At 43.0% G+C, this 13,991-nt stretch overlaps 2 protein-coding genes across 6 annotated transcripts in view; both read left to right on the forward strand.

Annotated features, from left to right (window-relative positions):
• Positions 1-463: 463 nt before the first annotated feature.
• il8r (interleukin 8 receptor) lies at positions 464-3,664 on the forward strand. Of its 2 annotated transcripts, none has more exons than XM_036951026.1 (3): positions 464-868; positions 1,379-1,469; positions 2,296-3,664. In XM_036951026.1, exons 2-3 carry the CDS (start codon positions 1,463-1,465, stop codon positions 3,255-3,257), a joined length of 969 nt encoding a protein of 322 aa, XP_036806921.1. In that variant the 5' UTR covers positions 464-868; positions 1,379-1,462; the 3' UTR covers positions 3,258-3,664.
• A 6,599-nt stretch (positions 3,665-10,263) lies between these two features.
• LOC110495438 (tensin) overlaps positions 10,264-13,991 on the forward strand; it is a 225,381-nt gene continuing 221,653 nt past the window's right edge. For 3 of the 4 annotated variants that reach the window (XM_036951922.1, XM_036951925.1, XM_036951926.1), the window contains exon 1: positions 10,264-10,709. In XM_036951922.1, coding sequence (XP_036807817.1) covers positions 10,608-10,709 — 102 coding nt within the window. In that variant the 5' untranslated portion in view covers positions 10,264-10,607. The remainder of the gene's footprint in view (positions 10,710-13,991) is intronic. The other variant, XM_036951928.1, reaches the window with a different exon arrangement.

Raw genomic sequence — 13,991 nt, forward strand, 5'->3', positions numbered from 1 at the left:
ATTAAATACACATTTCTTTAGAGGCATAACCATACCTGTTACAATAGCAATGCAGTCCTGTAGTTTAGCATCTGCTTCATCTGACCACTTGTTTATAGACCGAGTCACTGGTGCTTCCCTGCTTTAATTTTTGCTTGTAAGCAGGAATTAGGGGGATAGAGTTGAGGTCAGATTTACCAAATGGAGGGCGAGGGAGAGCTTTGTATGCGTCTCTGTGTGTGGAGTTTCCTGTTTGCTTATTTCCGTATACAACTGACTGAGTGCGGTCTTAGTGCCTGCATCTGTCTGTGGTGGTAAAAAAACAGCCACATAAACTATAGCTTAAAACTCTCTAGGCAAGTTGTGTGGCTTGCAATTTATCACAATATACTCTACTTCAGGCGAGCAAAATCTAGAGACTTCCTTAGACTTCCTTAGACAGCACCAGCTGTTGTTAACAAGTATGCACAGACCCCCCCCCCCCCCCCCCCCCCCCACCCCGTCTTACGTCTATCTTGCCAGTTTAGAGTATATCCTGCTAGCTGAATATCCATGTCGTCATTCAGCCACGATTCCGTGAAACAGAGGATATGACAGTTTTTGAAGACCCGTTGGTAGGATATTCGTGATTGTACTTCGTCTAATTTATTGTCCAATGATTGCACGTTGGTGAGTAGTATTAACGGTGACGGGAGCTTTCCCACTCGCCTTATCCGGGTCCTGACCAGGCATCCGGTTCTTTGTCCTCTGTACCAGCGTCGCTTCCTCTTGCAAATAACGGGGGTGTTAGGAGAATGTCTTGTGCGCCCTCCTTGTAGAAAAAATATTTGTCTAACCAGAGGTGAGTGATCGCTGTCCTGATATCCAGAAGCTCTTCGTGTAATCAGAGGTGAGTGATCGCTGTCCTGATATCCAGAAGCTCTTTTTTTGCCGTAAAATACGGTTGCAGAAACATTATGTACAAAACAAGTTGTAAAAACCCCCACATAATAGCACAATTGGTTTGCCGCCCGTAAAACTGCTGCCATTTCCTCCGACGCCATTTTATTTATACTTGGGATACTGCTTTAAAAACAGTAAAAGTAAAAAAATCACTGGAGGATGTCTTTAAGTGAAGATGTCTCAACAAAGACAAGGGCATCAGAAGTTAAAGGCTAGTCTTTCTCTGTCTGTCTCTATCTTACCATATTATATTTAGTAATGTGCTCTCAGATCCACCAACAGCTGACAGAAAAAGAAACTGCCTAAAAAGTTCCAAACTGCTGTCAAACTTCTCTTTTTAACAATTCAATGAACAAGTGGAGTCTATGACTTTCATTTCTAATCATTTAGGAGGTAGAATTTGAGGCTGACAAATGACTCAAGTGCAGTGACACAACATTGTTCTCTTAATTAACAGGATGTCTTGACACTTCCATCCCAGCTGTGATGTCTTTAAAACAGTGGCAATTCTCTCTTCATTATCATAGAGCTGGATGCAAAGATGACAGGTGAGAACCTATATAGTTTGTAGAATACTCATTAAATTCAGATGGAGGGATGGATGGGTGGGTGGATGGATGGATGGGTTTGGGTGGGTGGATGGATGGATGGATGGATGGATGAGTTTGGGTGGGTCGATGGGTTTGAGTAGATGGATGGATGGGTTTGGATTGATGAAGGGATAGGTCTGGATGGATGGGTTTGAGTGGGTGGGTGGATGGATGGATGAGTGTGGGTGGATGTTTGGGTGGATGGATGGGTTTAGGTGGATGGATGGATGAGTTTGGGAGGATGGATGGATGAGTTTGGATGGGTGGATGGATGGGTCTGGGTGGATGGATGGCTTTGAGTGGGTGGATGGATGGATGAGTGTTGTTGGATGTTTGGGTGGATGGAGGGGTTTAGGTGGATGGATGGATGAGTTTGGGAGGATAGATGGATGAGTTTGGATGGGATGGGTTTGGTTGGATGGATGGATGGATCAGTTTGGGTGGGTGGCTGGATGAATGGGTTTGGGTGGGTGGGTGGATGGATGGATGGATGGGTTTGGGTGGGTGGGTGGATGGGTTTGGGTGGGTGGATGGAGGATGGGATGGATAGATCCATAGAAATAAATGTACTGTTGACTGTATAAGAAGCTTTAGATAGAATAACAGTATAAGACTAGGTGATCATATCATTAAAAAGATCCCCACTGACTACTGTTTTCCCCATCTCCAACAGAGGTCCTGGACTATGATTATAAATCAGACTATGACTATAAATCAGCCAATGACTCCTATTACTTCAACATCACCTCCTTTGACCTGAACTTTAACACATTATCCTGTGCAGCTCAGCCCCTTTCTCCCGGTGCCGTCATATTCCTGTGTGTCCTTCACGTCGCCATCTTCCTATTGGCTGTTCCTGGTAACCTACTTGTGGGGCTCGTGATTGGCTTCAGTCAACAGTCCCTGACCCCATCCGACGTCTACCTGTTTCACCTGACTGTAGCTGACGGGCTGCTGGCTCTGACCCTGCCCTTCTGGGCTGCTAACACGCTCCACGGCTGGATCTTTGGTGACTTCCTGTGTAAGTTCCTCAGCCTGGTTATGGAGGCTAGCTTCTACACCAGCATCCTGTTCCTGGTGTGTATCAGTGTCGACCGCTACCTGGTGATCGTTCGCCCAGCCAAGTCCCGTAAGGGCCACCGAAGGGCTTGCAGATGGTACGCCTGCACCTTCATCTGGACTCTGGGGGGCGCCCTCTCTCTCCCTGCCCTCTTCAACGACGCTTTCACGCCCCAGAGAGGTGGTCCGACGAGGTGTGCTGAGCACTTTGACCTCAGCAGCGCCACCCACTGGCGGCTCGCTACTCGCGGCCTACGCCACATCCTAGGGTTCCTGCTCCCACTAGTCATCATGGTGGCGTGCTACAGCATCACCGTGGCCCGGTTGCTGCAGACGCACGGCTTCCAGAAGCACAGGGCCATGCGGGTCATCATTGCCGTGGTGTTCGCCTTCCTCCTGTGCTGGACGCCGTTACACATGACGGTGATGGCCGACACCCTGATGAGGGCCAAGCTGGTGCGCTTCGACTGTGCTGTGAGGAACAGGGTGGACCTGGCCCTCCAGGTCACCCACAGCCTGGCCCTGGTCCACAGCTTTGTTAACCCAGTGCTGTATGCCTTCGTGGGGGAGAAGTTCAGGGGGAACCTGGGTGCCCTGGTCAGGAAGTCACGGGGACCAGAGAGGGGGTCTTCGTCCGGATTTAGTAGGTCCACATCCCAGACCTCAGAAGGGAATGGACTGTTATGATTGATCTGACAGGTTGTCCCCACATTACTTTGAATCAGGGTTGGGGTCCATTCCATTTCAATTCCACTCAATTCAGGAAGCACTCTAAAATTCAAATTCCAATGCTTTTCAATGAGGACATTTTTTAAATCGAAATTTGGTTCACTTTCTGAACTGACTGGAATTGAAATTGAATTAACTCCAACCCTGCTTTGAATAACGTATAAGATTGTCCCTTTGTAACGTATTGTAACCTAACATTCCTTGCCTGACATTGAATATGTGCTGGCACTATCAGGCTGCAGACTCAGATCCTGTATGTATGTGATCTTTAATGTCCCTCCATATACTAATGCCCCTGGTGTCTGTACATGTATATAATGCCCTCTGTTGTCTGTTGTATTAGGTAATAAATACCCTGTACTGTTGTTGTTTGTCCAAAGCTGCTTGATAAGACACCAGACACATTTCCTCAAAGGGAATAATGACACAGTAAACTCAACTGTGATGTGACCAACTAGTTCCAAATCTTTCAACACTCAAGAGTTAAACCCCCCCCCAGAAGTTACCTTCTAGTCAGGGGCCGGCAGATGTATTTTAGGTCTCAGGCAAGCTATCTCACCATACATGGTTCGAAAGGCTATAATTGGCTCCCTTCTAGTGTTTGGTATTAAGAAGGCCCTACAGCCGGTGTATTACCCATATGTTCTGTTATTACTAAATTACTATTACTCCCATTCACCAGCAGATGGCAGTCATTACATGGGTCTGAATGGGGATACCAGCTCTGACTGCACCATAGGCCTCCTGATTAGCTAGCTGGTGAAGACAGCCATAATGAGGTCACAACTATTTGAAAGCTGCCCAGAGTATGTCACAGTTATGATATTGGACCTGTCTTCTGTTTGGATGATGTGGACAGGCGATGTCATTTACAAAATAGGCTCCAATACCCTACTCAATAAATTGGATGCAGTCTATCACAGTGCCATCCGTTTTGTCACCAAAGCCCCATATACTAACTACCCACTAGAGGTCGACCGATTACGATCTTTCAACCCCGAGGACCAAAAAAGCCGATACCGATTAATCGGACAATTTTTATTTAAAAAAAATGTAATAATGACAATTACAACTATACCAAATGAACACTTTTTTAAACTTAATATAATACATCAATAAAAATCAATTTAGCCTCAAATAGATAATGAAACATGTTCAATTTGGTTTAAATAATACAAAAACAAAGGGTTGGAGAAGAAAGTAAAAGTGCAATATGTGCCATGTAAAAAAGCTAACGTTTAAGTTCCTTGCTCAGAACATGAGAACATATGAAAGCTGGTGGTTCCTTTTAACATGAGACTTCAATATTCCGAGGTAAGATGTTTTAGGTTGTAGTTAATATAGTATTTATAGGACTATTTCTCTCTACCATTTGTATTTCATATACCTTTGACTATTGGATGTTCTTATAGGCACTATAGTATTGCCAGTGTAACAGTATAGCTTCCATCCCTCTCCTCGCCCCTACCTGGGCTCGAACCAGGAACACATCGACAACAACCACACTCGAAGCAGCATTACCCGTCACTCTACAAAAGCCGCGGCCCTTGCAGAGCAAGGGGAATAACTACTCCAAGTCTCAGAGTGAGTGACGTTTGAGACGCTATTAGCGCTAACTAGCTAGCCATTTCACATCAGTTACACCAGCCATTAGGCTGATAGGCTTGAAGTCATAAACAGCGCTGTGCTTGCGAAGAGCACAGCGCTCAGTCAGACTGCTCTATCAAATCATAGACTTAATTATAACATAATAACACACAGAAATACGAGCCTCTGGTCATTAATATGGTCGAATCCGGAAACTATCATTTCGAAAACAAAATGTTTATTATTTCAGTGAAATACGGAACCGTTCGGTATTTTATCTAACGGGTGGCATCCCTAAGTCTATATATTATTGTTACATTGCACAACCTTCAATGTTATGTCATAATTACGTAAAATTCTGGCAAATTAGTTTACAATGAGCCAGGCTGCCCAAACTGTTGCATATACCCTGACTCTGCGTGCAATGAACGCAAGAGAAGTGACACAATTTCACCTGGTTAATATTGCCTGCTAACTTGGATTTCTTTTAGCTAAATATGCAGGTTTAAAAATATATACTTCTGTGTATTGATTTTAAGAAAGGCATTGGTGTTCATGGTTAGGTACAGTCGTCCAACGATTGTGCTTTTTTCGCAAATGCGTTTTTGTTAAATCATCCCCCAGCGTTGCATCGATTATATGCAACACAGGACACGCTAGATAAACTAGTAATATCATCAACCATGTGTAGTTATAAATGTTGATTATGATTGATTGATTGTTTTTTATAAGATAAGTTTAATGCTAGCTAGCAACTTACTTTGGCTTCTACTGCATTCGCGTAACAGGCAGTGGAGTGCAATGAGAGGCAGGTGGTTTGCAAGATTGAATCCTCCGAGCTGACAAGGTGAAAATCGGTCGTTCTGCCACTGAACAAGGCAGTTAACCCACCGTTCCTAGGCCATCATTGAAAATAAGAATATGTTCTTAACTGACTTGCCTAGTTAAATAAAGGTGAATTTTTAAAAAATAGGGAGGAGAGGAGAGAGAGAATGAGATTTTTGCATTTTTGGTGCATCGTTGTCACCCTCAGTGAGTCAGTGTGTTGAAGGAATAATCCAATAAAAACGGTATTTTGGTATTTTTTTTCATTACTCCACTGTTGATACAGTCCCAAAATGTTTTGCATGTCATTAACCAAATTTTCAAGATACATATCTTGAGTCCAAAAAACTTGACTGCTGACAGGAAAACATGTTGGGACTGTATCAACAGTAGACTAATGACAAAAAAGACAGCCAAGGAACTCTGTGCCCCCCTGTCCTCACTCCCTGTATCTCTCTCTACCTCACCCTTACACAATCTCTTCTGTATCTCTCTCTACCTCACCCAGTATCTCTCTCTCTCTCTACCTCACCCTTACACAATCTCTCTCTCCTGTATCTCTCTCTACCTCACCCTTACACAATCTCTCTCTCCTGTATCTCTCTCTACCTCCCCCTTACACAATCTCTCTCTCCTGTATCTCTCTCTACCTCACCCTTACACAATCTCTCTCTCCTGTATCTCTCTCTACTTCACCCTTACACAATCTATTCTGTATCTCTCTCTACCTCACCCAGTATCTCTCTCTACCTCACCCTTACACAATCTCTCTCTCCTGTATCTCTCTCTACCTCACCCTTACACAATCTCTCTCTCCTGTATCTCTCTCTACCTCACCCTTACACAATCTCTCTCTCCTGTATCTCTCTCTACCTCACCCTTACACAATCTCTCTCTCCTGTATCTCTCTCTACCTCACCCTTACACAATCTCTCTCCTGTATCTCTTTCTACCTCACCCTTACACAATCTCTCTCTCCTGTATCTCTCTCTACCTCACCCTTACACAATCTCTCTCTCCTTTATCTCTCTCTACCTCACCCTTACACACTCTCCTGTATCTCTTTATCACTGAATCCTCCCTCCTTTTATCTGTTTCTCTCTCCTCATCCCTCTTCACATGACCTCCTCTCTCTTCCTGTCTCTCCTTCCACTGACAGAGAGGTTCCTAACCCCAACACAACGACGCAGCACTCATCACCTACATGCTCCCCAAGGGCCTTAGAGATGCTCTGCCATTTCCTGGTTGCTAAAATTCTAATAGTTCACCTAATATATTTTACATAACCAAAACAGACCTACCGCTTCTTAGACTTACTTTAAATGAGAATGACAGATCTATAACTAACATTTCTATGTGAATTATGGTTGGGTTGCCCCAAAACGTACATATCGTAGCTTGAAGGGAGCTTTAGGGAGATGTTAAACTAACAGCCTGGAAGAATAGTCTGTTTCTGTGGCCATTTCACTTGGTTATGGCTGCAAAAGATGGAAAATGCAATTGAGCAGTGCCAAAATGTACTTAGAGACACGTTTTCAAGAGAAACTGTGGAACTAATTGGAAATTCAGAATTAGGCCATGATAAGATTTGCCCATGACGCAAGCAGTACTAATTTTACACACACTCACAAACACACCTAAAAAAAACACAGAATGAACCCACCATGTTCTTTCCCAAGGTGCCAAGGTCTTTGGGTGGCCTCAAGCATGTCATCAACCCTGGACAGCCTGCTGACAGATCAAACACACTCTAGCCTCTAGGGCAGGATCATCAACTAGATTCAGCTGTGGGACATTTTTTTCTTGAGCGGATGGTCAGGGGGCCAGAACACAATTACTAAGAATTTGTGGACTGCAAATTGACCCAAACAGATATAATATTTGACTAAAACATAGTCACTATTATGAGTGGGAATACTTAGGAACAGATTTTAAAATGTAATCACCTTAGCAGATTTTATGGTGTTTTTACAGTGTTTTTTTTCCTGCTCTACGGAGTGTCAGATGTGTGTGTGTGTGTGTGTGTGTGTGTGTGTGTGTGTGTGTGTGTGTGTGTGTGTGTGTGTGGATAAACATGAGAATGTGTGTCCATATTCCTCTTCAACTAGCACAGATGCTTGTTCTCAGCTACTGTAGTCAACGTACAGTTTCATTATGAGTGATTATCACATTCAACGTTAGAGCAAATAAACATGATATAAAAGTTGGTTCTTCTCTGTATGAGTGGTGTTCTGGCATTGAACCAGTCCCCCAGAGAGACTGACAGACCTACAGATATACTACTCCATAACTACTGCATAGTAACCTCATTATGAACCTGATCTTCCTCCAGGGATTGGACAGATGTGTTTTATAGGCCTCATTCCAAACACTGTTATACCTTGGTGAGCAGAGCACAAGGAATAGCAGCGTGTGTGTGTGTGTGTGTGTGTGTGTGTGTGTGTGTGCGTGCGTGCGTGCGTGCGTGCGTGTGTGTGTGTGTGTGTGCGTGTGAGAGAGAAAGAGCGAGAGAGAGGGAGAGAAAGAGAGAGAGAGAGAGAAAGAGAAATAGAGAGAGAGAGAAAGAGAGAGAGAGAGAGAGAGAGAGAGAGAGAGAGAGAGAGAGAGAGAGAGAGAGAGAGAGAGAGAGAGAGAGAGAGAGAGAGAGAGAGAGCATATGTGTGACTGTATGTGATGTAATGTTTTGATTCTGTTACTGGTCAGGCTTGACCAAGGAGCTGTAAACATGAAAATTGTGGTTTTAAGCAGGAGCAGCAAGGGTCCTTCAGCCTATGTATAGGAGAAGGCTCGGTTCTCAACATCCTTAACTTCTCCCCCCCAGAGAGGCATTGTCCAACCCTGCAACGTGATGAGGTCACTCTGATGCAACTGCAACCCCCTCCTCCTACCTGCAAAACATGGGTGGAATTCAATCAAACATGCACTGGGGATGAATCCCAAAGAAACAAACAAGTAGGGCATGTGTTATTACTGTGCAATTATAATTTGACCATGTTGTTTCTTAGTACATGCCAGGTAATTTCTGACGCCTAGAAAGTGCAGCTGATATTCCATGATAGGAAGCCAGAGTAGAGAACCGCAGTTCAAATAATATGGGAATATAAATAAACTAAATTAGAGGAAGTCTTTATTTCAGCACTTCCTTACCAACCTTGAACCAATCAGCATGAGGAAGCCAGCAGAGTAGGTCAAACACACACATGGTGTAGGCATATGCTCACATACAGTATAAACACACACACCACATTTAAAGAAAAACACACACACACACAGGCACGCATGCAAACGCACACACAAGCACACACACCACATCAGTGTGTCCCATTTTTCATTCCTGAAAAATCTGACAGTTTCTGTTTTTCTGTCATAACCTCACAGTAAAGCACTCTCTCTAAGTCGTCATAACTGGGTGTGGGGACAGAATTCCCCCCTGTTCAGATGGCTCCAACACTCAGTATGATCTGGCTGTTTTCCTGTCATAACCTCACAGTAAAGCACTCTCTCTAAGTCGTCATAACTGGGTGTGGGGACAGAATTCCCCCCTGTTCAGATGACTCCAACACTCAGTATGATCTGGCTGTTTTTCTGTCATGACCTCACAGTAAAGCACTCTCTCTAAGTCATCATAACTGGGTGTGGGGACAGAATTCCCCCCTGTTCAGATGGCTCCAACACTCAGTATGATCTGGCTGTTGCAGTATAAACAACACGTTTTTGTAGTTATTTTTTATTGAACCTTTATTTAACTAGGCAAGTCAGGTAAACTCGGCAAACATGGGTTTAGTCTGAAATGGCACCCCACACACTACTGTATATAGTTCACTACTTTTGACCTGGGCCAATTGTAAGTCACTCTGGATAAGAGTGTCTGCCAAATGACTAAAATGGAGATGAAACATTTCAGACGCAGACATGGAATCCAAGGAATAATGTTGCAGGTGGTTGTTAATCTCTTATCACACAACTTGGAAAGCTACAAAGGACAATATAAATATGTTGATTGCAATAGGGTTTATACGTTTTTATTTTATGTTTTTATTTCACCTTTATTTAACCAGGTAGGCTAGTGGAGAACAAGTTCTCATTTACAACTGCGACCTGGCCAAGATGAAGTAAAGCAGTGCGACACAAACAACAACACAGAGTTACACATGGAATAAACAAATATACAGTCAATTATACAATAGAAAAAGTATATATACAGTGTGTGCAAATGAGGTAGGATAAGGGAGGTAAGGCAATATATAGGCCATAGTGGCAAAATAATTACAATATAGCAATTAAACACTGGAGTGATAGATGTGTAGAAGATGTGTGCAAGAAGATATACTGGGGTGCAAAGGAGCTAAATAAATAATATAAATAACAGTATGTGGATGAAGTACTGTAGTTCATCGATAGTTAAATATTAGGTCAATAATAATATTCATCATCATTAATAAACACACACGTTTCAAGGCTAAACATATTTTAACACCCATCCCTTTGAAGAAAGCATGCTTATGCTCCACACGGGGACCAGTCTTTGGAAGTTGTCGTACTGGGCAGGTTATGAGAGGCTGAGGGAGGGAGGAATGAGCAGAGTTGAACTACAAACACATTTGCGGGTGCCTTCGCTCCACTCCATACCAGCGTGGGGTAGGGAAATGTAGGCGACGGATTTTATCCACCAAATCTCAGCGGGAATACTGAGTAATGTCTGCGAGATTTATTGAGGAGACTGGAGCACGGGTTGTAGACTACTCGCGCCTGTCTCACCTGCATGAGTTTTCAGTGTGTATTTTGGAAACTGCGACCGTAAGCTTTGATTTGAAAAAAAATAGAGCAGAGCCGCAACACGATATATCCGGACATTGATTTGAATTGAATGGATCATTGTTCGCTGAATTCGTCTATATGGGATGTACTGTGAGTTTCATCTGTTGTGAGGACGAGTTGTTGGTGCCCCTCGGTCGCTATGAGGAGAAAGAGAAAGAAGAATCCACAATCTTATCAAAGGTAAGAAAAATAATGAATTTGGCCTGATTTCGTTTAAGTAAAAATAGGTAGTTTGAGTACACGATCTGAACTTGACAATGGATTAAAAGGAGGTCTGTATGTTTGGCTTCAGGGCACATTTGCGTTGACGTCTGTTTGTTTACCTGTCACTCATCGTTTCTAATAACACCGCAGACGTCACTGTCACGCAGTCTTCCTATCACCCACGCAACTTTCCTTGTTAGCCTCCATTTGTTTAGAAAGGTTTACCTTAGCTTGAAACTCAATATAAAATCCACCTCTCCTTGTTTGCACTGGTAGACTACTGTACTCTATCATTTCTGTCATGCGCTGAAACAAGAGGCACATCAGGCAATATGACGCATTTTCAGGTTGGCATATGGCGACTATAAATAGTCTATGCCAATTACCTGCACATTTTTGTAAAAGTAGTTCAAACCCCAAACAGTCAAGCTGTTTTCAAAACCTATGTGTAGAACTCGGCAGACATCTAAGTTGGCAGAACAACTCCACTAGCGGTGTGGGCGTTGCTGGCTGTGCTGGACTGGGGTGGTCTGGTTTTGGGTGTCTGGTCTTTGGCTTGATAACATGATGAGGGAAAGGGGAGGTATAGCTGGGGTAACAAGAGGCTGCTTGGTTTTGGTGGAATGGACAAAGTGTTATAATCGTTAAAGTCTCTATGGGAAGGATAGTAGACAAGGAAAGGAGACAAGGAAAGGAGATTTGAAAAGGAAGTCACTTAATTGTGACACAGGTGAGTGTCATGAGGTTCATGAGGTTCATGTTGTGAGTTAGTTCAATTTTTAGATGTCATTCCTGGACAGTGGCTCCTTCTCCTCCTCTTCCCCTCATCCTCCCCACCTCTTCCTCATCATCTCCCTCCTCTCCACCTTACACCCTGGCCTGTCAGATCAAAAGCTACCTTTCAACCACCCTCCACCTCCCAACTGGGATTTATGAGGTGTGTGTGAGAGAGAGGGAGACCTCTTTGGTCTTCATACAAAAACCCCTTTGCACCTGGGCAGGTGTTTACCTGTGTGTGTGTGTGTGTGTGTGTGTGGAGTGGGTTGGGTAGAGCTGGCCAAGGTGCTGTGTAATAGTAGGGTTGACAGATGGACTCAAGGCTAACAGCACACCCTTCACATCAGTCAAGTCAAGTGCTCATTTCATTTACATTGATGACTTAACTTCGCCCAGTCTCCTTATCACCTTATTTGACAACTGATTTACTAAACAAAAGGCACATCTCAATAGGTGGTCCAGGTATGTCATGACATGGCAGAAGTGGGCTGGGCCTTAAAACACTGCGTTTCATCCCTTCACATCCCACTGGGCACAGACATCAGTTCAACGTCTGGTTTTGATTTACATTTGGTTGAGTTGTCAACTAACGTGAATTCAACGTGAAATCATCTAAACATGTCATCATGTTATTGGATTTAGGTAAAACGTTGGATGGAAAAACAACGAAATTCCCTGATGTTGATGACTTTTTTCAAATCCAATCAGTTTTCCATGTTGATTCAACATTTTCAAATTACATTTTTGTTGTTGAAATGATGTGGAAAGAACCTTGATTCAACCAGTTTTTGACCAATGGAACGTTGTGAGGATAAAAACATAAACACCTCAATATACATTTTATCAGACACTCTTATCCAGAGCTACTTACAGGACCAATTAGGGTTAAGTACCTTGCTCAAGGGCACATCAAAAACTTTTTCACCAAGTTGGCTCGGGGATTTGAACCAGCAACCTTTCGTTACACTTGGGCTCCCAAGTGGCGCAGCGGTGTATGGCACTGCATCTCAGTGCTAAAGGCGTCACTACAGACCTGGTTTGATTCAAAGCTGTATCACAACCAGCCGTGATTGGGAGTCCCATAGGGCGGCGTACAATTGGCCCAGAGTTACAATTGGCCCGTCCGGGTTAAGGCTTGGCCGGTGTAGGCCGTCATTGTAAATAAGAATTTGTTCATAACTGACGTGCCTAATTAAATAAAGGTTCAATAAAAAATACAGGCCCAACACTATCCTCTAGGTTACCTACTCTTTTTATAAAATGCACACACACAATGTTTATTACATGTCTATGCTATTGTGTCTCCTATAGGAATCCTCCTACTTTATCTCTTAAAGAGATTGAGTGAGAGATAGGTTACATCCCAAAACGCACCCTATTCCCTTTATAGTGCACTACCTTTGACCAGGGCCTTGTGGGTCAAAAGTAGTGCACTACCCAGGGAATAGGGTGTCATTTGGGATGCAGAGGCGTCTGGCTGTGTACAGGCTGCTCTCTCTTTCTCTCCGTCTGTCAGCTCAGTGGCAGACCACAGGCCAGTGTTAGACACAGGGTGTCAGTCCATGTTTGGCTGGAGACGAACAGTAGCTTATGACCAGAGCTCCTCACACTGAGAAAGATTCATATCAATACAGGAGAAAGAGTCATATCAATACAAGAGAGAGAGAGTCATATCAATACAGGAGAATGAGTCATACCAATACAGGAGAAGAGTCATATCAATAGAGGAAAAGGAGTCATATCAATACAGGACAAAGGGTCATATCAATACAGGAGAACGATTCATATCAATACAGTAAAAGAGTCATATCAATACAGGACAAAGGGTCATATCAATACAGGAGAAAGAGTCATATCAATACAGTAAAATAGTCATATCAATACAGGAGGAATATTCATATCAATACAGGAGAGTCATATCAATAAAGTAAAAGAGTCATATCAATACAGGAGAAAGAGTCATATCAATACAAGAGAGAGAGAGTCATATCAATACAGGAGAATGAGTCATACCAATACAGGAGAAGAGTCATATCAATAGAGGAAAAGGAGTCATATCAATACAGGACAAAGGGTCATATCAATACAGGAGAACGATTCATATCAATACAGTAAAAGAGTCATATCAATACAGGACAAAGGGTCATATCAATACAGGAGAAAGAGTCATATCAATACAGTAAAATAGTCATATCAATACAGGAGGAATATTCATATCAATACAGGAGAGTCATATCAATAAAGTAAAAGAGTCATATCAATACAGGAGAAAGAGTCATATCAATACAAGAGAGGGAGTCATATCAATACAGGAGAAAGATGCATATCAATACAGGAGAAAGATTCATATCAATACAGTCAAAGAGTCATATCAATACAGTAGAAGGAGTCATGCCAATACAGGAGAAGAGTCATATCAATAGAGGAGAAGGAGTCATATCAATACAGGACAAAGAGTCATATCAATACAAGAGAAAGAGT

The sequence above is a fragment of the Oncorhynchus mykiss genome, chromosome 18 (assembly GCF_013265735.2).
Source record: "Oncorhynchus mykiss isolate Arlee chromosome 18, USDA_OmykA_1.1, whole genome shotgun sequence".
NCBI lineage: Eukaryota > Metazoa > Chordata > Actinopteri > Salmoniformes > Salmonidae > Oncorhynchus > Oncorhynchus mykiss.